The sequence below is a fragment of the Mustela nivalis genome (assembly GCF_964662115.1).
Source record: "Mustela nivalis genome assembly, chromosome: 4".
NCBI lineage: Eukaryota > Metazoa > Chordata > Mammalia > Carnivora > Mustelidae > Mustela > Mustela nivalis.
This window is the reverse complement of record NC_139023.1, coordinates 50002631-50024273: the sequence shown is the minus strand read 5'-3', so window position 1 is coordinate 50024273 and position 21643 is coordinate 50002631. Positions and strand designations below refer to the sequence as shown.

Here is a 21643-nt window from a genome sequence, read left to right as displayed (position 1 = left end):
ATGAAAGATTTACAGCATGAGGGAAAAGCACTTTCTAAGAGTTTTCAAACACAAAACACTGTACATAAGTGAGAAGCAAAAGCCAAGCTTCTTACTTAACAATGACACTGTGCAGGTAACTGGCACATAAAAAAAGAGGCTGGAAACAAAAGGGTATCGTAAACTAGACAGATATCGAGTGAGGAAACAAGTCATAAACTATGGAGGGTCAGAGATAAATGAGAAATTGATTAAAAAATCATGTAAAGAACACTTTGTAGGAAGCTAGAAGGTAAAAATGAAAGTGTCTTATTAAAAAAAAAAATGAGCTAACAGAAATCAGTGGACTCTCTTCACGATAATACAAGAGGAGTATCAGGGTTTGAGAAATACACTTTTAACAGTTGCCTTGCTCTGGGCTGGCTCACCTGGCAGAGCATGCAACTTCTGATTTTGGGGTCATGAGCTTGAGCCCCATGTTGAAGAGAGAGGTTACTTAAACAAAAATTTAAAAAGTAAAATTAGGGGCGCCTGAGTGGCTTGGTGGGTTGGGCCTTTGCCTTTGGCTCAGGTCGTGATCGCAGGGTCCTGGGACCAAGCCCCACATGGGGCTCTCTACTCGGCCTAGAGCCTGCTTCTCCTCTCCCTGCCTGTCTCTCTGCCTACTTGTGATCTCTCCCTGTGTGTCAAATAAATAAATAAAAATTTAAAAAATATTCTGGGGATAAAAATAAAAATATATGTTTATAAAAAATAAAAAATTAATAAAAGAAAAAAAAATTTAAAAAATATTTAAGTGCCCTCATTCCAACACTTCATGTCCTAGTCACTCTTCATATTACTGGGAGATCAAGTTAACTCTTTGCAGATAGACAGCATCTCTGTCCCTTCTTTAAGGATGACTAAGTGATGCCTACTGTAAAGCCAAGGCACTGTTCTATGTACCATATATAGGCAATGTCCTCTTTCTCAATTTCTTTTTAAGTGTAAAACTTCTGTGTGAGGTGTGTAAAATCTCTTCGGAAGATACCAATTAAAAAAACAGGAAAGGCCACCTAGAATCCACCACACACCACAGGCATGATAGAAAAGAAGTGGTGGTTTCCCCAAATATTCAAGACTAACAAATCTTTGCGTTAGTTTCTGTCGCACAATGACACATGGTGAAGAGTCTGACAAGTTCAATGATATTTGTTAACAAATGACATTCCATTTTTTTTTATTTTTTTTATGATTTTAATTTTTTATTTTTTTTATAAACATATATTTTTATCCCCAGGGGTACAGGTCTATGAATCACCAGGTTTACACACTTCACAGCACTCACCAAAGCACATACCCTCCCCAATGTCCATAATCCCACCCCCTTCTCCCAAACCCCCTCCCCCCAGCAACCCTCAGTTTTTTTTTGTGAGATTAAGAGTCACTTATGGTTTGTCTCCCTCCCAATCCCATCTTGTTTCATTTATTCTTCTCATACCCACTTGAACTTAGATGTCCATCAACAGATGAATGGATCAAGAAGATGTGGTATATATACACAATGGAATACTATGCAGCCATCAAAAGAAATGAAATCTTGCCATTTGCGACAACATGGATGGAACTAGAGTGTATCATGCTTAGCGAAATAAGTCAAGCAGAGAAAGACAACTATCATATGATCTCCCTGATATGAGGAAGTTGTGACATTCCATTCTTTTACTGAGCAAAGATACATATAATTATGACAAGCATGTGAAACCTCAGTCAAAAAAGAAAGAAAAGTGCAATTCTGAGGTGCTCTGGAAGCCGTATCATATTATAGAAGCATAACTTCCTGGAACCTTTCTCACACTTAGAGTGCAGACATCTACATTGCAGCTGTATCATATCCTTGCGTTCTCTGAAGAACTGATGAGCGCAGATAAAGGAAGAAGCTCTTGGAGCCAAGTAGTTAGGCAAAAACATGGGACTTAAAATGGATCTAAATGACCAGGGAGGTCCAAATGTGGCCATAAATATGACGAGCCGGTTCCAAGAAAGGTCATATATCTGAGAAAGAAATCACCCTGAACCACGCTGTCAGGATAGCAGTCATGGAAGCCCTCCATTCCATGTATTATTCAAGGAGGTAATCCCAAGCCTCACTGAGCAAAAGGAACGATGAAACACAGTATCATAAGAAAGATCCAACTGATCTTTGGAAAAACAGTAATCTTTAATCGTATAAAATCATAGAAGGAATTCTAAAACAGTCTATGAACCCACTAAAATAATTAGGAAATGAAAACCTTGGATCAGATCAGAGTGCATGTCATAAGGGAATGACACGTTATTTATCATATTTTTTTAAAGATTTTATTGATTTATTGAGAGAGAAAGATCACAAATAGAGAGTCAGGTGGGATGGTGGGGGTGGGGGGAACAGGCTACCCCTGAGCAGAGAGCCCAATGCGGGGCTCAATCCCAGAACCCTAAGATCATGACCTGAGCCAAAGGCAGAAGCTTAACCCACTGAGCCACCCAGGTGCCCCTATTTATCATATTTTACCACATTTTTAGAAAAAGCAGGACACCAACTCAATTTAGCACAAATAAAATTTTATACTATTTAACTGAGTGATTATTAATTATAAAAACTCATCATTCCAAGAGCGAGACCGCTGGAAATGCCAAGAGCTCACAGGGATTGGAGGGCCTCCCAGTTCTCTTTTGAAACTGGAACGTGGGCAAGCAATCTGACGCTCTCTCGGAACATCCCTCAGGGCCCGGAACAGAGCATCTGCTGGGCTGGACGGTGGGTCTACGACAGCACAGCAAAACTACCGTGCGCTTATGTGGTTTTACATGAAATGGTGAGAACCATTCAAACGGCAAATTAAGAAAGTATTTTCCAGTTATCAAGAAAGCAGATTACTCAAAGCAAAATGAGCTTTTAAATGGTGAGACAACAGAAAATTTTGTAATAATCAGCAGTGATACCCACCCTATCATGGGGGTTGGTGGGGGGGAACAACCTGTCTTTTTTAAATTCAAGTTGGCTTTCAATGAATTTTTTTCTTCGAGTGGAGGACATTACACTTACTGTTGAATAAACATGAGCTCCGTTTGCTAATCGGTACGTAGCAACGCGCTGCAGACACTGAACGATTCTACTGCAGGCCCTCGCTTCCCTCTGCGCCAGCCACAGGACACGCTCGTCAGCCAACATGATGTTACTTGCGATGTCAACCATCACATCCCCGAGCTAACAAGGGTGCAGGGGAGGAAAGAAAGACTTTTAAAACCAATGCAGGATGTTTTACATAATCAAAATCACAATGAGACACCAAGATTGGCCTCTAGTCTTCAATGTTCAGGTGAAGACTTTAATTTTTTCTCACTGAAACGTTTTCGGAGAGGCAAAGCATATTCGGTTATGACCATTTGGTAACATTTAGCTCAAAAGAGTAGACTTAAATAACCACCAACTCACTGCAGAAGGATGGCAGGTGGTCCATCATTGGACGCGGGGGAAGGGGGTGGCAAATGAAATTAATCAAGGAGAAGGGAAAGACGACATCCCAGGATTCCCAGAATCAAAGAGACATCAGCTCTGGGAAAAATTAATAAACACCTCTTTCTCTGTAAATGTTATCTCAGTATTCTTATTAAGAAATAGACATGGTCACCTCTTTCATATCCTATCATGTCCAAAAACCTAGGTGTCTCCAGCTACTATGAGTTCCCCACAGGGGTTGGGCCACTAGATGGGTCTCTGCACAGACAGTTTCCACTACCTCGAATGAACTTCCTCCATTCCTCCCAGCTTGGTGAATGCTTTAAGACCCAGTGCTATGAAATAAATGGATCCTAAGAGGTGCTCACTTTTCCACCACTTGTTTTGTTTCTTTTACTGAATGCGTTTCATTAAGTTCAGTTCCTCATTCACAGATGTAAACATCTGTCAGGCAATGCCAGCAAAGTGTCAATTAACTCTTGTTGACGCGGACTTGTATGTCCCATGTCAGAGAAATGCAATGAGGAGCCCAGGCTAACGAGACATACTGGCGTCAAAGAGGTTTGGTATCGAGGAAAAATGTTCATGAGAGGGAGATCTATGGCAGAAACAACTACAAAAGCATTCCAGAGGCAGAGAGGATTTACAAGCTGCCTGGTCCTCTAATCAAGAAACAAGTAGCAAAGGCAGTAAGCCCCAAAGCCAAGTGAGAAAGCTGAGGCCGTTTTAGCAGATGTCTTTTGATCATCCCAGAATATCCCAGATGAGTTCTTCAACTCTGTTCTGCACCCAATACTCTTCCCACGATGTATAATTTTGAGGCTGAGGTGGCACTGGGAAATGTTGGGTCCATCCCACCCACGGTTCACTTCAGCAAGGAAAGAAGAAATCCACCAGATCGCAGTACCGGAATGCAATGGGGCGGGGCGACTAACTGAGTACAGGCATGAAGAACACGACTTCAGATCCTTATCACACTAAGCTGAGCGGGACAGTTAACTGCCCGTGCCTTCCTTCATTGGTAAAAGGGGCATAATAACAATCCTGTCTTTTCTGAATTTTGGGAAGACTAAGTTCCTGTAATAAATACTAGGTTCCTGAAACCACGCCTGGTTAGTGGTCTTCATTATTTTATTGCTCCCTTCCCCTTTTCTTAACATTTCAATTACAGCACAGGCCTTTCTTTGAAGATAGCTCTAGGAGTGTTAAGAGGGGTGGTGCATTGCATTGCATTTGGTACATCCAAAAATATGTAAGAACTCATGTAACTCAACAGCAGAAAAGCCAATCTGGTTAAAAGTCAGATAGAGGATCCGAAGAGACATTTTTCCAAGGAAGACCCACAGATGACCAACAGGTACATGAAAAGGCGACCAACATTGCTAAGCATCAGAGAAATTCTCATCAAAACCAGTGAAGTGAGATGTCACGTCACACTTGTGAAAATGGCTATCAAGAAGACAAGAGTAAAGAGCTCACAAGGATGTGGTGACGGGAGCCCCAGGCACTGCAGGTGGGAACATAATCTGGTGCAGCCACTTATGGAAAACAGTATGGAGGTTTCTCAAAGGATTAAAAATAGAACTAACATGTGATCCAGCAATTCCGCTTCCAAGTGGTCATCCAAAGACAATAAAAACACTAATTTGAACAAATACATGCACTTCATTTCCATACCAGCATAACTTACAATAGCCAAGATATGGAAACAACCTAAGTGTCTACCAAAGATGAATGGTTAAAAAAGACATGGGGGGCGCCTGGGTGGCTCAGTGGGTTAAGCCTCTGCCTTCGGCTCAGGTCATGATTTCAGGGTCCTGGGATCGAGCCCCGCATTGGGCTTTCTGCTCGACAGGGAGCCTGCTTCTGCCTCTCTCTCTCTGCCTGCTTCTCTGCCTACTTGTGATCTCTCTCTCTCTCTCTGTCAAATAAATAAAAAATAAAACTTAAAAAAAAAAAAAAAGACATGGCATGTGTGCATGCCCCCCACACACACACACTGGAATATTACACAGCCATTGTGACAACATGGTTGGAACTTAACTTGTATTATGCTAAGTGAAATAAGTCAGACAGAGAAAGAAATACCACAGGATCTCGCTTACCTGTGGAATCTTGAAAAAACAGCAACAAAAAAACCCAAAATGAAACAAAAGCCCATCATGAGAACAGACTGGCGGTTGTCAAAGGTGGTGTGGGGAATGGGTAAAATAGGTAAAGGGAATCATACAAATTTCCAGTCATGAATAAGTCATGGGGATATGAAGTACAGCATGGTGACTGCAGTTAATAATACGGTATGATATATTTGAATAATACCATATTGTGTATTTGAAAGTTGCTAAGAGAGATCTTTCTCATGACAAGGAAAAATTTTCTAACTCTATAGTGATGGATGTTAAGTAGACTTATTCTGGTCATCATTTCACAATACATACAACTGTTGAACCATTTTATGTTTCACACTAAGAACTAATATGTCAATTATACCTCAATAAAAAATAAAAAATTGTACTGAATTTAGAAAGAGGGTTGCCTTCTTAAAGTCTGTGTTCATATATAAATAGGATCAATGCATCCAGCAAAACTGCCTTTCTCTCAAGTGCTGCTACTTCAATTAAAAATAGTTTACTGACTTCCCAAGGCCCCTAACACAGTATATCACAATTCTTTCCTTATTTTATTTCCAACGTAAACATCTCGAGGGCAGAGACAACACAATGTCTTACTTATATTTATACCCTCATTCAGTAGTAAAACTCCTGGTATAGAAGCCCACAGCTACACAGTTCTGTTTACTCACTGACTGAATATTTATTGAGGACCACGGTAAGCCAGACCCTGTCCAGAGCAATGAGATACAACAGTAAGAGAAACATACAAGATCTATCTGGGGGCTTACAACCTTTTGAGGAAAATACAAAACAAACAAGTAAACACGTTTTTTTTCTAAGTGACTAGGGTTGTGATAACTGCAGTGAACAAATCTACCAGAGGGATAGATGATGAAGAGTAATGGGATTTAACCCAAGCACCCTATTTTAATAGACTCAGACACTCTCAAATGGTATTTCCCCCAAACCCAAGGCATTAACAAGATCAGCCGAGAACCAGAAGGCCTTATAATTAACCTCAGTGCAGTCCAGAGCTTACTCATTTTATACAACTCATGGACTATTAGCATCCTAGTATATATTCTACATATTCCTAATAAACAGGTATGGGGGTGAATGACATTCTAACAGAAGGGCTTTGGGGCACCTGGGTGGCTCAGTTGGTTAAACATCTGCCTTCAGCTCAAGTCATGATCTCGGGGTCCTGGGATCGAGTTGGGCTCCCTGCTCTGCAGGGAGTCTGCTTCTCCCTCTTCCCTTCTCTTGCTCTTTATCGCAAATAAATAAATAAAATTTTAAGGGAGGAGGAGGGTGACCAGGAGGAGGAGGAAGAGAATGGAGGGAGAGGGGGAGGAGAAGAAACCCTTATTTCTGGAGTTATAAAGAAGGGCAGTGATTGCTAATATGCCAACTGCTCAGTATGTCTATCAGCCATATATACAGCAACTGGAATAATAACTGCCAACTTTTTTTTAAAGATTTTATTTATTTATCTGACAGAGAGAGTGAGAGAGCACAAGCACAGGGAAGAGCAGGGGGAGAGGGAGAAGCAGTCTCCCTGCCAAACAGGGAGCCCATTACCAGCCTCGATCCCAGGCTCCTGGGACCAGCACCTGAGCTGAAGGCAGATGCTTAACCTTCTGAGCCACCCAGGTGCCCCAGAACCTCCAACTCTTAACAGAATTCAGATTAGCTGGAATAACTTGGCTAAGTGTCTATTATTACCTATTGCTATTTCCAATTTTTATGCAAAAACAAATTGGTAAAAGAGATGATGCAGTTAAAATATCCTCTACGGCTACCAAAGAAATTGCCATTGGCTTCAAACACCTAAAAGATAATATACAAGAATATCCAGATTCTAAGGTACTAGAGAAATAAATATATAAGGTGTTTATAAATTAGCACAATTACTACTCCACTTGTCTCATACATTTTTTTGAAGTTTTAAACGTATGCACTTTATAAAGATCCAACATGAGACCTGACAGATACATCATTTCCACTGAAAAACGGTAGTTATTACCTGATCAAAGAGCTACAGCTTATGGCCCACTAGGTAATGCCAGTAATGCACTTTAACGTGTGTTAATAATTGTAAAGAAAAGAAATCTAAGAGGGCACATACTAGCCCAGAGTGATTGCTTTCCTGAGAACAAGCTATCTTTCTCATTATTTCATTCCAAATAGCTAAGAATGTAGGAAAGGGATTTGTTGCCAAAATATTCCCCAGAGCAGGTAATCATAAAATGCTGTATACTTCTGTAGCTTGGTTATGGAAGCAGTTCTGAATCTGTCACAGGGGCAAAAAAAGGACACAAAAAGGATAACAGTGCATGAAAAATTACATTGGATTAAAAAAGTATTCCTACGATCTGACACACAAAGATAGTCCGGCAACTGCAGGAAGCATTAGAAAGCATTGTGTTTCTCCTTGACCTCATTTCCTGAAGGCCACTCCAGCCACAAAAGGGTTGGAAGGAATCACGCACCTGCTCTTCCACCTGTCACACTAAATGGTTGAAGCTCAAAGAAAAACACGTGCGAATGCACTTTTATCAAAGAGAAAAGAGTAAAGAAATGAAAATGCCACATGAGTAACAAGGAAAGTATTAAGTGTCATTTGTTGTAAGAATATTTCATGTTTTCAGTATGTATGTTCGGAACTCCAATCAAAATGAGACCCACGTCATTTGTAAATTTCATGAATTTCTGATATGTTAGCATATGAAACACACGAGATAATACATAAATGAAACTTGGTATTTAATTTTAACAGAAGAGTAGAGTACAACCCTGAAGACAGGATATTTCTGTGGTTAAATACTCCTGGGTTAAGACTTCCACTCTGTCACCTGCCAGTTAAATGTCCACAAGTCAATTACTGAGCCTCTCCAAGCCTCGGTTTGTTTGCTCATTTGTAAAATGAGACCAAGAGCCCTAAGAGAATTGCTTGGAAGGTTTCATCCCATAGTAAATTAAGAAAACAAAACTAAAGACAAATATCCTCCTGAAGCAATTTATGCCATTTCTGAGAGAAGCCGGAGGATCTAGGCCCCTCCCCAGTTTGCATTTTTAAGCACAAAGCAGCAGGGGGCACCCCCCCTCCATTAAATCTAATAATCAGAAAAGCGAGAATTACAGACTCCTACATGGAACTGGGCAGTTGTTCGGGGACAGATAAGGTGGTGATGGGCTGTACAGAAATGACACGCAGTCCAAACTTGGCTAAATAAAAAGAGTCATAAATAATAATAATAATAAACAACAACAGCAACAGCTGGTATTATTTATAAAGTTCAGGCAATCCTCGCGATCTCCTAGATACAAATCACAAAAAACACGGAGATCATACCTATCACGAAGTACGTTATTGCCCTGCTTACTTTCAATGAAGGACTTGCCCCAGTGAGGCCAAGTTTTAAAAGTGTATTTATTTAATTTAAAAAAATTTTAAAAAATAAAAATAAATAAAATAAATAAATAAAAATTTAAAAAATTATTTTTAAAAAGTGCATTTATGTCCCTTTTCACTAGGTTTGGTGTCCTGAGTGCCTCAGGATCCCACTGTAGGCTTCTCTGCTTGCTTAGTTAAGCAGTCAATATTCAGTGAGAGTCTCACTGTGATAATCACCAGGGCCTGTGGCAAAGATTAAAGATCTGATTTTATTGTGGTCTGGGAGCAAAGAAGGTAATGAGGAGGAAGACGATGAGGACCACGGGGATCCAGGGAAACAGGTGAGGGGTGTGGGGAAGAGGTGAGAAGAATGCTGTGTGGAGTAAATGTCACATTTATGGCCCATTTCCTCACAAAAAGGATTTAAAGTAGCTTAGCAAAATAAAAAGGATTATTCTTTTTAATTAAGAAAACAAAGAGTGGGAAAATACAGACTTACAAGAAAAAAGAGACCCAGGTAAAAATAGGCATCAGCGCAGAGCTGCTAGGACCCGGGCAAGGGGGTGTGTTTCTAGTCAAAGTAAGGAAGACAATACTGCAATCATCAACAGAAAGAATTATTTCAGAGCGCCTGGATGGCTTAGTCGGTTCAGGGACCAACTCCTGGTTTTGGCTCAGGTCATGATCTCAGGGTTGTGGGATCGAGCCCCACATCAGGCTCTGCACTCAGCTGCAAGTCTGCTTAAGATTCTCTCTCTCCCTCTACCCCTCCCACTTGTGCTCTCTGTCTCAAATAAATAAATAAACCAGGAAGGCAGGAAGGCAGGCAGGCAAGGAAGGAAAGAAAGGAAAGGGAGAAAAGGAAGAAGATCTCTTCCAGGTCAACAAATTCTCAAAACATAAGAGGAACATTATTCAAGAGAGGCAGAGCTGGAGGGTGGACTGCTGCACCCTCAGCCAGACCTTCCCCGTAAATGGAAGAGCTTAACTCCAGAGAGTCCTGCAGTTCTCCTGAGGGAAGCAGATTTTTTTTTTTCCTGATTAAAGACATATGTGCATCTCCCTTTCTGGGAGGATGGAGAACCAGGCACTCAGGATGATTCTCCTGCTACACAGGAAAAGTGCTGAGCGAAAACAAGTGAGAGGAAAAACTGCACCACTGACCCGTCAGATGAAGACTGTTCCAGAGGCCAAGAGCAAAACAGCAACAGGAATCCTCGGAGCCCTGAGGTTGAACTCTGATGGCCATGAGCTGTGATCTGCCTTCCAGGCAGGGCCCAAGGCTCCACCAACGCAGGCGCACTAGGAGATCACGGCACTAAGCTGGTAACAAAAAGGGGCACACCTCCAGGGTCAGGGAGAACCAGCAAGCAAATGTGCCAGGGTCAAGACAGTTTAGCCAGGAAGGAGGTGAAAAATCTCTTCCCTGACAATCTGTAAACACAGCTAATCTTCACACCAGACTAGTCAGACATGACATTATTTCTGAGGTCAGAAAAACCTCAAGTTGAGACCTAATTTCAAAGTGAACCCCTTACCTCGGTATTGCCCGTTAGGAATTTGACAGAAGCAGACAAATATCACACTTAAAAAGGACACATTCAACTATTCCCATTAAGACTTCCTATCATCAACATTAATCAGCAATGTTCTAGAGGTTCTTACTAATGTATACACAGAAAAAGAAAAATTAAAAAAAAAAGAAGAATACAATTAAAATAGGAACAGATAAACCAAGTGTTATTCACTGGTGACATCTGTCTAGAAAATCCCATATAACCAACTACAAAATTATGTAACTCAAGGTGCACATTTTTTAAAAACCTAATCAAGGAAAATTGAACAAGGACTAGATATTTGATGATATTAAGGACTCAGAGCTCATCTGAGTGGCATAATTAATGGTATCATAGTTCCATTTTAAAGTTCCTGATATTTCAGAAAAATTACAGATGAAATAAGACATCCAGAATTGGCTATTAAATGTTCCTGTACTGAAAAAGGAAAACAAGAAAGAGAGAAAGGAAAAACAATGAAAAAGAAGAAGAGAGTGGAAGAAGTAGGGAGAGAGGGAGTAAGCGGACAGATGAAACGAGATTTCAAGCCTGGGGAAAGGTAAGACGCAGCTATTAATGATAACTTCTCCTACCCTTCTGAAATTTCCCAGTAACGTTCTGGGGCACCTGGGTGGTTCACTCAGTTAAGCGTCTGCCTTCAGCTCAGATCATGATCTCAGGGTGCTGGGATCAAGTCCTGCGTCCAGCTCCCAGCTCAGCAGGGAGTCTGCTTCTCCATCCGCTTTGCTTCCCCCTCTCTTGTTCTCTTTCAAATAAATAAATAAAAACTTTTTTAAAAGTTTCTGGAAAGTTTTTAGGAAGTGAAACCCGAAGAATACTTTTTTTTTTTTTTTTTTTAAAGAAGCAAGACAGGGACAGAAACAAAGTTACTGCAGCAGTTCTCAAAGTTCCTGCAAAGTCACGCCACCCAGTGTCCCCTCTGTCTAAATGCCCATCCTCAGACCTCCCTGCAGACAGGCTGAATCAGAAACTCAGGAGGCGGGCCCACCAACCCATTTAACAAACCTTCCAGGGGATTCGGATACACAGTCTAGTTTTAGAAATAACATTTTAGAAAGGATAACAAAGCCAGGCTTTGTGGGATCTCTGCCCAGCTTAACAACATGGAGAAGTCTGACAAAATCAAGAGAGGGAAAAAAAAAATTAGTGCTACTGAAAATCAAAACAAAAGAAAACGTAACTGTTGATACAGAAGTGATTATGTCTTAAGATAAGTACGTGAACAACTTTACATTTTGAAAACTCTATACATTAAAATGTGCCAAATGAACTTTGTGATCAGCTAGCACTAAGGCTCTGGCCTTGCTCCGAGATCTACAACGGGGAGCACTATGAGGCAAGACCAAATCTGATCTTCAGAGCCCCTTCTCATCTTTTGAAATGCATATAGATTGTTTTCCTCAGAGAAATCACCATGGCAAATATGGAACAGACACTTCAATTGCCTGATGGACAACCTGCCACTGTTTTTAAAAGACCCCACTAAATACAGCATTTCGAGCTGGCAGCTAGAGAACTTTCAGCACCCACCCAAAGACTGCAGAGCACGGGCCTGTGCTGCCTGGACTCAATCACGGGTTAAAAAGCAACTGCCTCCCAATATTGTGCATATGAATTATTTATACTAGAGTAATTTTTTGGACGTAATGCAAAAAATCAATTTAATTATTTGTCCAACTAAGCTGTATGCATTTTAGGATACCTTAGAATAATTTCATGGTAATTAACATAAAATGAAGCCCTTAAACCTCACGATGTCTTTTTACTATTCTAATAAATGGTGAAATCTATGGCCTATACCTCAACTTTCCAAAATCTGATAGGATGTCTGTCGCTGTGCCACAGGTAATAGTATTACATTCATACTTCAGTTATGCGATCCTGAATATTTTGCCTCTGTTTCTCCTGTTTGTGCTTAATAATTTGCCATCATTTGTTTCCAAAGTTAATTCAAACTTTACCTCCTGTGTCATCAGTGAAAGTGACAGCAGCTTCCTCCAAACTAAGATTTTAGTTAGATAATTAAAGCATGCTGGTGATTTTTTCTTTTTAAAGGACCTCCTTCTTAGCTTCTCAAATAAGAATGTTAAAGAGGGCAAATATCATCCCTGTTTAAAAATAAAGGGCCCAAGGGTAATACGTAACTCATGAAACCAGCTCACCCTCCAGTCCTCAACAAGATGCTTCTACCAGAGCACGCAGCAAAGTCACGGCCTTTCCCCTGCACAGCAGTGAACACGGTGAGAGGGGCACTTTCTGGGCAGGGCCCATCATTAGCTAAGAGATGCACAAAGCTCCTTCACATACAAACAGGGCAGCCTGGGAACCCAACTGGCATTACATGATGGCAAACTATTTTTCAATGTCCACATTCCAGATGATATTCCAACTATTCTAGTGAGTCAAACCATTCCACTTCCACACCTAATGTCTCACTACGTGGCAGCTAACCTGTGATTAAAATGAATAATGGAGCCCACTGCTACCACAGAGCCAGAATCCAGACAGCTGCTCCCACCACTGGGGAAATTTACCACCAGGAGCAGGCTGTGGTCCAGACAGACGACCAAGGATCAACACCATTCTTGAGAAAACTGTGCTCTCAAGTTCAGACAGCAACACTGAAATGACCATTATCCAGTGGTCCTATTGACCTGGGTCTCACATAAAGACATGTAACTATTTTCCTTTCTTTAGTAACTACATCATATTAAAGAAAGCACCTAACATCTTAGGGCTGTATGTAGCTCCAAGTCCCCAAACTTATCGCCAAAATGCAAGATATTAATAGTCTACCAAAAAAAAAAAAAACAGTCCTTGGTTTAAATGATTTAGAAAAACAAGGCACAGTATTTAACTTTTAACATGACTAACGAATCTGAGATGTCCTACATAAAGAAATATATTGGACTTTATTCACTGCAGTGGTTTCCCCACGGCTGTATGCAGAGTTCTTCCAGAATACCAGAAAGTGAGCGTGAACCTGCAGAAAGCCTCTGGATTACACACACAGGATTCCTGGGCTCTGTGTTCAGACCTGCCCTAACCTCGCCGTACAGAAATTCAAACAAATCATTTAATTTTCTTTGGACTTCTGTTCATTACTTGATCTAGATTTCGTCTATCTCCAAAATCCATTTTTGCATAAGTAACTATCACATAAACTGTTACCTATCAAGTTCTCGGGTAGCTTGAAACTTACAGTTTAAGAATATATTAATCTACATCTAAAAACTGACTCAAAACATTATTTTCTGCTCATTCACTTTTAAAATGGTGGTTGTCAATATTTTCACCTAAAGGATATCATGCTATTAAGCAGAATTTTAAGAACATTTTCAAAGTCACTAAATTTTCCTAACCTGTGTATTATAAGCATTTGGAATTTCAAAAAAAAGTTCCTAAAAAGTGGTTTCATTTTCCAAGATATTATAAAAGAAATGAAGCCATTCAATACAAGATCTGGGTAACTAAAGCTCACATGAAGAATGACTGTCCTGCCAGGGCATGGGAGCTAACCCACGACTCCATCTACTCCTGAATATGGTCTCCAGTACCAACCATATTCAGTAAGCCTTACAAGACAATTCAGGCAAACACAAAGCCCATCTCACAGCCTCACCTGGGCAGAGAACCAAGCCAGCAGTTCTCAGCCAGGGGCACAAGCCCCATCCCCGTCCTCAGAGTTCTAACAGTTCCCTTGCCCACAAGTAGATGATAACAGCAGGTCCCACCTGCACAAGGACATTACCAGCAGACACATCCAGAAACCCAAACAGAGCTGACTAGTGAAAAAAACCCATGAAGGTTAGAAGAGGAGCCCCATTATTCAAACGCAAAGACACAAACATAACAAAGGTCATGAAAAGTCATGTAAATATGACATCACCAAAGGAAACTAATAAAGTTCTAGTAACTAACTCTAAAATAATGGAGGATCCATGAGCTGTCAGACACAGAATTTAGAATAATCCTGGTAAAGAAGTTCAGTGAGCAAGGCACCTGAGTGGCTCAGTACAGTGGGTTAAGCCTCTGCCTTCGGCTCTGGTCATGGTCTCAGGGTCCTGGGATCGAGCTCCACATCGGAATCTCTGCTCCGCAGGGAGCCTGCTTCCCCCTCTCTCTCTGCCTGCCTCTCTGCCTATTTGTGATCTCTGTCTGTCAAATAAATAAATAAAGTCTAAAAAAAAAAAAACAAACTTTAGAGAGATACAAGAAAACAGAGACAACTAAACAAAACTGGGGAAACAATGCATGAACAAAACAGTAAGGCTGACAAAGAAACAGCAGCCATTCAAAAACAAACAGAAATCCTGGGAGTTGAAAAATATAATAACTGAAGAATTCAACAGTTTCAAAACTAGACTTGACCATGCAGAAAAAAGAATCAACAACTAGAGAAGATAGGATATTAGATATTACAGAGTCAAAGGAGCAAAAAGGGAATGAAATGGAATGAAAAAAGCTTACAAGAGTTATGGGACACAATGAAAAAACAAAACAAAAAAGTAAAATATTCACATTATGGGAATTCCAAAAGGAAAAAAGAAAGAGAAAGGGACAGAAAGAATATTTAAAGCAATAATGGCTGAAAACTCTCCAAATCTGAGAAGGGAAATGGACGTCCAGATCCGTGAGGCCCAAGACCCCAAAAAGGCTGAACCTGAATAGGGCACACTGAGAAACACTATAATTAAGTCAAAGACAAAGAATTTAAGAGCAGGAGAGAAAAGAGGGACGTTACATACAAGGGAGACACCAGAAGACTCTCAGTGGATTTTTCAAAAGAAACATTTTCATCAAGGAGAGAAGAGGATGACATGTTCAAAGTACGACAGAAAAAAACTGTCCGCCAGGAATTCTATACCCAGAAAACCTGTCCTTCAGAAACAAAGAAAGGACTAAGACCTTCCCAAACCAACAAAAGCTGAATGAGTTCTTACCACCAGATCGGCCTTGCAAGAAATGCTAAAGGGTGTTCTCTGAGTAGAAGTGAAAGAGTGCTAACATCATAAAAACACAGAAAAGTCATGTAAATCTCACTGGTAGTGGTAAATATATATAGGCTTTTTACATTTTGCAAGATGACAATAGCAGTGTATAATTTGCTTAAAACTCTCGAAGTTAAGAGTATACTTAAAACAACCATAATGACAGTAATCTGTTAAAATTTACATGATATTTCTTGAGTATTTTTATGTGAACTCTATACCACACATGGGGCTCCAACTCGTGACCCAAGATCAAAAGTCAAATGTTCTACAGACTGAACCAGCCAGGCACTCTTACATGTTTTTCACATTGTATAAATAATAACGGCACAAAACTAACACGTGAAGAAGAGAAGGAGGAAAAGGTAAAGCTTAAAACTCTACTAAAGTGGTTGTCAGTTTAAAATATGTGTTGTAAGTTATAAGATGTTATATGTAAGCCTCGTGGTGACCGCACAGAAAAATCTTATACTAATTACACAAAAGAAAATAAGAAGTCAAAATATACTGATACCAAAAGACATCAAAAAACAAAAAAGGATAATAATCGTATAGAATAATGGATCTACAAACAACCAGAATACAACTAACAAAACGACAACAGTAAATTCTATCAATAGTAACAACAGTAAGGACTATCAATAATTACTTTGAATGTAAGAAAATTAAATTCTCTAATTAAAAGACACAGACTGGTTTAAAAGATAAAGACAAAACTACAAGATGCAAAAATGCAACAATATGCTGCATACAGTCTTACTTTAGCCTTAAAGACACACCTAGACTGATAATAAAAGGATGGAAAAAGACCTTACAATAAAATGATAACCAAACCCAAAACAAAACAAAGAAGTTAGCTGTATTTATATTGGACAAAATGAACTTTAAAAGTAGTAAAAAAACAAACAGAGATCATTATACAATATAAGGAGGTCAATGTAACAAGAGGTTAACAATTGTAAATCCAACACTGGAACACATAAATACACAAAGCAAAAACATAGGGGCACCTGGGTGGCTCAGTGGGTTAAAGCCTCTGCCTTCAGCTCAGGTCATGATCCCAGTGTCTTGGGATTGAGCCCTGCATCGGGCTCTCTGCTCAGCGGGGTGCCTGCTTCCCTCCCCCTCTCTCTCTGCCTGCCTTTGCCTACTTGTGATCTCTGTCAAATAAACAAATAAAATCTTAAAAAAAAAAAAAACACAAAGCAAAAACAGAACTACAAGGAGAGACAAACAGTAAGACAATAGTAGTTGCCATCTTTGAAACCCTGCTCTCAACAATGGACAGATCATCTAGACAATCAAAAGGGAACAGTGGATATGAGTAATACTATAGATGAAATGGCCCTAAGAGACATACACAGAGCATTCTACCCAACAAGAGCAGAATACACATTCTTCTCAAGCACACACAGAACATTTCCTAGAATGGACCATAGGTTGGGCCACAAAACAAGTTTTAACAAATTTAAGAAGACAGACATCATCTTTTCTGCCCACATGTCACGAAACTAGAAATCAGCAGCAAGAAGGAAACAAAAAAATTCACTCACAAACACATGAAAATTAAACAACACTCTAGCCAATAACCGATGGTGCAAAGAAGAAATTAAAGGAAATTATAAAGGGCTCCTGAGGAATGCATGGCTGACCAGCTCACTTGGTAGAGCATGTGACTCTTGATCTCTGGGTTCTAAATTTAAGCCCCATGTTTAGCATAGGGATTACTTAAAAATAAAACCTTTAAAAAAAAAAAAGGTTCTTGACACAAAAATGGAAACACAATATATCAAAACTTGTGAGATGCAGCAAAAGCAGTTCTAAGAGCAAAGTTCACAACAATAAACACCTATATTAAGAAACAAGAAAGATCCCACATAACTGTATGCCTTAAGGATCTAGAAAGAGAAGAGCAAACTAAGCTACTAAGCTCAAGGTAGCAGAAGATAGTATTGGGCAAAGGAGCCAATAATACTCAATGGAGAAAAGACAGTGCCAACCATTTATCTAGTAAGGAGTTAATACGCAAAAATAAAAAGAACTCAAAACAACTCAATAGCAAAAACAACCAAAAAAATAAAAAATTAAAAAACGGGCAAAGGACATGAATAGATACTTCTCCGAAGAACATGTATCAAAGCCCAACAGGTACACAAAAAGGTTTTCGACATCCCTAGATATCAGGGAAATACAAATTAAAAGCACAATGAGGCACCACCTCACACCTGGTGGAATGGCCATCACCAAAAAGTCAAGAAAATACCTGCAAAAATATAAGGAAAGGGGAACCTTTGTGTACTGAGTAGAAACGTAAATCTGTAGAGCCACTATGCAAAACAATACGGGGAACCCTAAAAAAGTTAAAACCAGAGCTACCACATGATCCCAAAATACCACTTCTAGAAATATATCCAAAGGAAGCGAAAACCCCAACTTGACAACATATCTGTACCCCCATGTTCATAACAGCATTAATTGATAATAGCCAAGACATGGAAACAACCTAAGTAATAAAGGAAAGAAACTGTGATATACACATGCACACACACAGAGGAATATAGAGGAACACACATACACACACACACACACACAGGAACACAGCCACAAAAAATGAGGAAATCCTATCACCTGTTCTAACATGGAGGGACCTTGAAGACATTAGGCTAAGTGAAATAAATCAGACAAAGACAAATACGTTGATCTCACTTACATGTAGGCAAAAAGAAAGCTCACAGAACAAGAACAAACTTACTACCAGGGGCAGAGGGTGCAGGGAGGGGGAAGAAGGTGCAAACTTCCAGTCATGAGGTAAGTGCTAGAGATAGGAAGAACAGATGGTGACCCAGCTAAGAGCTCCACTGCTGTGTGGTATACAGGAAAGTTGTTAGGGTAAATCCTAACAGCCCCCACCACACAAAGAAATGTTTTCCTGTCTTCCCTTTTCTTTTTATTGTATCTCTATGGGAAGATGGATGTTAGCCTAACTTACTGTGGTGACCCTTTCACAATATTTGTAAAACAAACCATCATGCTATACACCTTAAATTAATATAGGGATAAATGTCTATTTCTCAATAAAACTGGAAAAAAGAGAGAGTGAGTGAGAGAGGGAGAGAGAGAAGGATGAACACATGGCTGTGTGGATAAGAGAAATCCCAGAATGCCCGAGAGAAGGAGCTGCAGCCAACACACAACGTGGACGCAGGACGTTGCTCTGCTCTGTCACGGTACCTTAATTTCCAAGAATGGATTGTTCACCTCTATCCCTTCCAACAACAGATGACTATAATCAATGGAGCATAAATTTCTCCACAATAATGTTGGAAATTAAAAAGTGCATTTAATTAAAAGAGAGCAAATATAAAAAGATTTTTAAAATAGAGAGTTCTACCACATGAGTCTTTGTTGACATGCTATATGCTACAAAGGTGAACCAGAAAAATACCTCTTTGGACTTTTCCTCTTTGGTAAATCTTCCAAATTTTTCTATCATTTCAGCCACAAATATAACATCCATCTTGTCAGAAAAATTGGCGGCTTCCACAGTATAAGCCAGTAACTGCCGGGCCGTGGCCACAGCATTAGTAAGATTGAGAGGCATCTACATTAAGAAGGCAAAAATGAACAATGAATTTTGACATCTTCACATTTCAAAACATGGCAATGAATTCAAACTCTTTATCATTTATCACCAGGACCTTCTTAAAACACTTTTTCAAACCTGAGGAAACTGGAATTATAACGGTCACTAACCTGAACAAATTTTTTTTTTTTAACTTTGAAATATAATAATACGTAAAAATACATCTGGTCAACACACTGCACCATCTCTCCCTCTGTACTTATCCAAATTCTACACACTCCATGTCAATTGCTTAGTAAAGGCTTTCCGGAGTATTCCAACTGGGAGAGATCGATAACTCCCCTGGAGCCCGGTGCGCGGGAGGAGAAAGCATTTATCTATACCACCACGCACTGCCAGTAATGTCCTACATTTGCTTATTTATTGACTTAAACACAACTTGGCACCAACCATTCCACAAAGGGTGTAACAGGTACCAAGGAGCATAAGAAAATATGTAACACAGAAACCCATCTTCCAGCTGTTTCTCATCTGGTCAGGTTTACAACGGACGCATAGAACAGAGACCAGAAAAAGGCATCTGAGGAGCACAAGTATGACAAGGGATCCCAGGTGACAAAGAGATTATACAAGAAGCCCAAGAGGCAGCTTCCCAGATGGATTTGAAGGAGGGCTGGGATTTGTTCCAGTGGATACAGGTGGTAAAGATATTCAAACAAAGGCAGCGACTGGAAAAGAAAGCAGACACCACAGAGGGCCCTGAATACAGGGGGTGGTGACCAGGCCTGACCCCGAACACGATCAACTGAATGTAAACACCCATCCTCATGCTTTACTCGTATTTAAAACAAACACACACACACACACACCTGGAATTTCAACTAACATACATTAACAACCTCAGCAAAGGGGAAGACTTTGTAGTTACCTGATTAAACATATAAAGCACCCTAGTGACATCGTTTGCATACTGGCAGCGAGAATAATCATCACTGGCCCAGAAGCCACCTCTGTCGCATCTGCGCCAAGCCTTCCTCTCATCCTGGGGGTTTCCGGGATAAATCCCACTGCCATGGGTATTCCGCGTGCACTGAAGGTACGCAGTAATGCCAGCTAACGTCCTGGGCCACCTAGACAGGCGGAGACAGAACAGGATGAGAAATCCTACGTGGACACAAGTAACAGCGGAGGAAAATGGAGGGGTAGGACTGGTCATGGATAATCATAGAGAAAAATCAAGAAGCAGCAAATTCCTTTCAGAATAACGAGTTTAAAAAAATTAAAAGGCTAGCATGGACTAGGCTGATATAAACTATCAGCCACATTTATTTTAATACCGGAGGATATTTTCTTAAAATGTTCTAAATGTTGCTATAAACACACAGGAAAATTGTCTTATAGCCAGTAAAAAAAGAAAAAGACAGTTCCCAGGTGTGCAGACAAGTCACCAAGGCAGGTACAGAACTGCTATCCTCAGCAAGGCCTGCTTTGTTGCCCTGGCCCTTCAGTGGTATATAGAAATCTGGGACTTGAGGGAGTCTTCCCACGAACAATTAACTGGTAAGTGGTGTTCACCATGCCTACACTGTTTGGACAAGCAGTACAGTGTATGCTCAAACTTGCTTTCTTGCTGGGAGTCTGAAATTATGGTACATGCTAGACAGAGGGTGCCTCCTCCACCAGCAATAAGAACGTTGGATACTGAGTCTCCAACCCGCTTCCCTGGGCAGCAACCCTGTATCCACCTCCATATAGGGTTGCTGCCCTTCCATGGCTGGAGGAGGAATGGGAAGAAGCCTGCCCTTGGATCTCCAGAATGCACCTATGTCTTTTCTCTTGCTATCCATCTTCCTATCTTACTATAACACTATAACCTCTCTTACCTGGGACTACAACTACATGCTGGGTCCCATGAGTCCACCTAACAAACTTCTGCACATGGGGCAGCCCAGCAGACCTCCAACACAGTACACAGCTGAATTTATCTGGGAGAAGGTACCCTCTGAGCAAGTGACTTCACCAATCTGTGGGCCCAGATTGTCACTAACAGTTGGAAGAAATCTGTCATGTGAGCTTTCTCCAAAACTGGGAATGAAGTGAATATATATATGTATATATGTATATATATGTATATGTATATATATATATTTTTAAAGATTTTATTTATTTATTTGATAGAGATCACAAGTAGGCAGAGAAGCAGGCAGAGAGAGAGAGGAGGAAGCAGGCTCCCTGCTGAGCAGAGAGCCCGATTCGGGGCTCGATCCCAGGACCCTGGGGTCATGACCTGAGCCGAAGGCAGAGGCTTTAACCCACTGAGCCACCCTGAACTGAATATATTTAATGGAAGTTACAGTTGACCTATAACATAGGGACTGATAAATCAAAATAGCAGTCATACCAAAATATAATTAATTCCCCAAATCTGCATAAACAGATTAAGCAACACTAAACTAAATCTTATTAATGCAGTGAAAGTTTAACTGCATAATACACTAAGGAGTGTCAAAAGCTAATTCAT

General features: G+C 40.3%; 1 protein-coding gene across 2 annotated transcripts in view; it reads right to left on the bottom strand.

The window, feature by feature from the left end:
- Positions 1-21643, bottom strand: part of ADGRA3 (adhesion G protein-coupled receptor A3) — a 125176-nt gene that overhangs the window by 32192 nt on the left and 71341 nt on the right. For both annotated transcript variants that reach the window (XM_082728681.1, XM_082728682.1), the window contains 3 exons: positions 20051-20252; positions 18985-19140; positions 3047-3208 (listed from right to left, as the gene is read on the bottom strand). In XM_082728681.1, coding sequence (XP_082584807.1) covers positions 3047-3208; positions 18985-19140; positions 20051-20252 — 520 coding nt within the window. The remainder of the gene's footprint in view (positions 1-3046; positions 3209-18984; positions 19141-20050; positions 20253-21643) is intronic.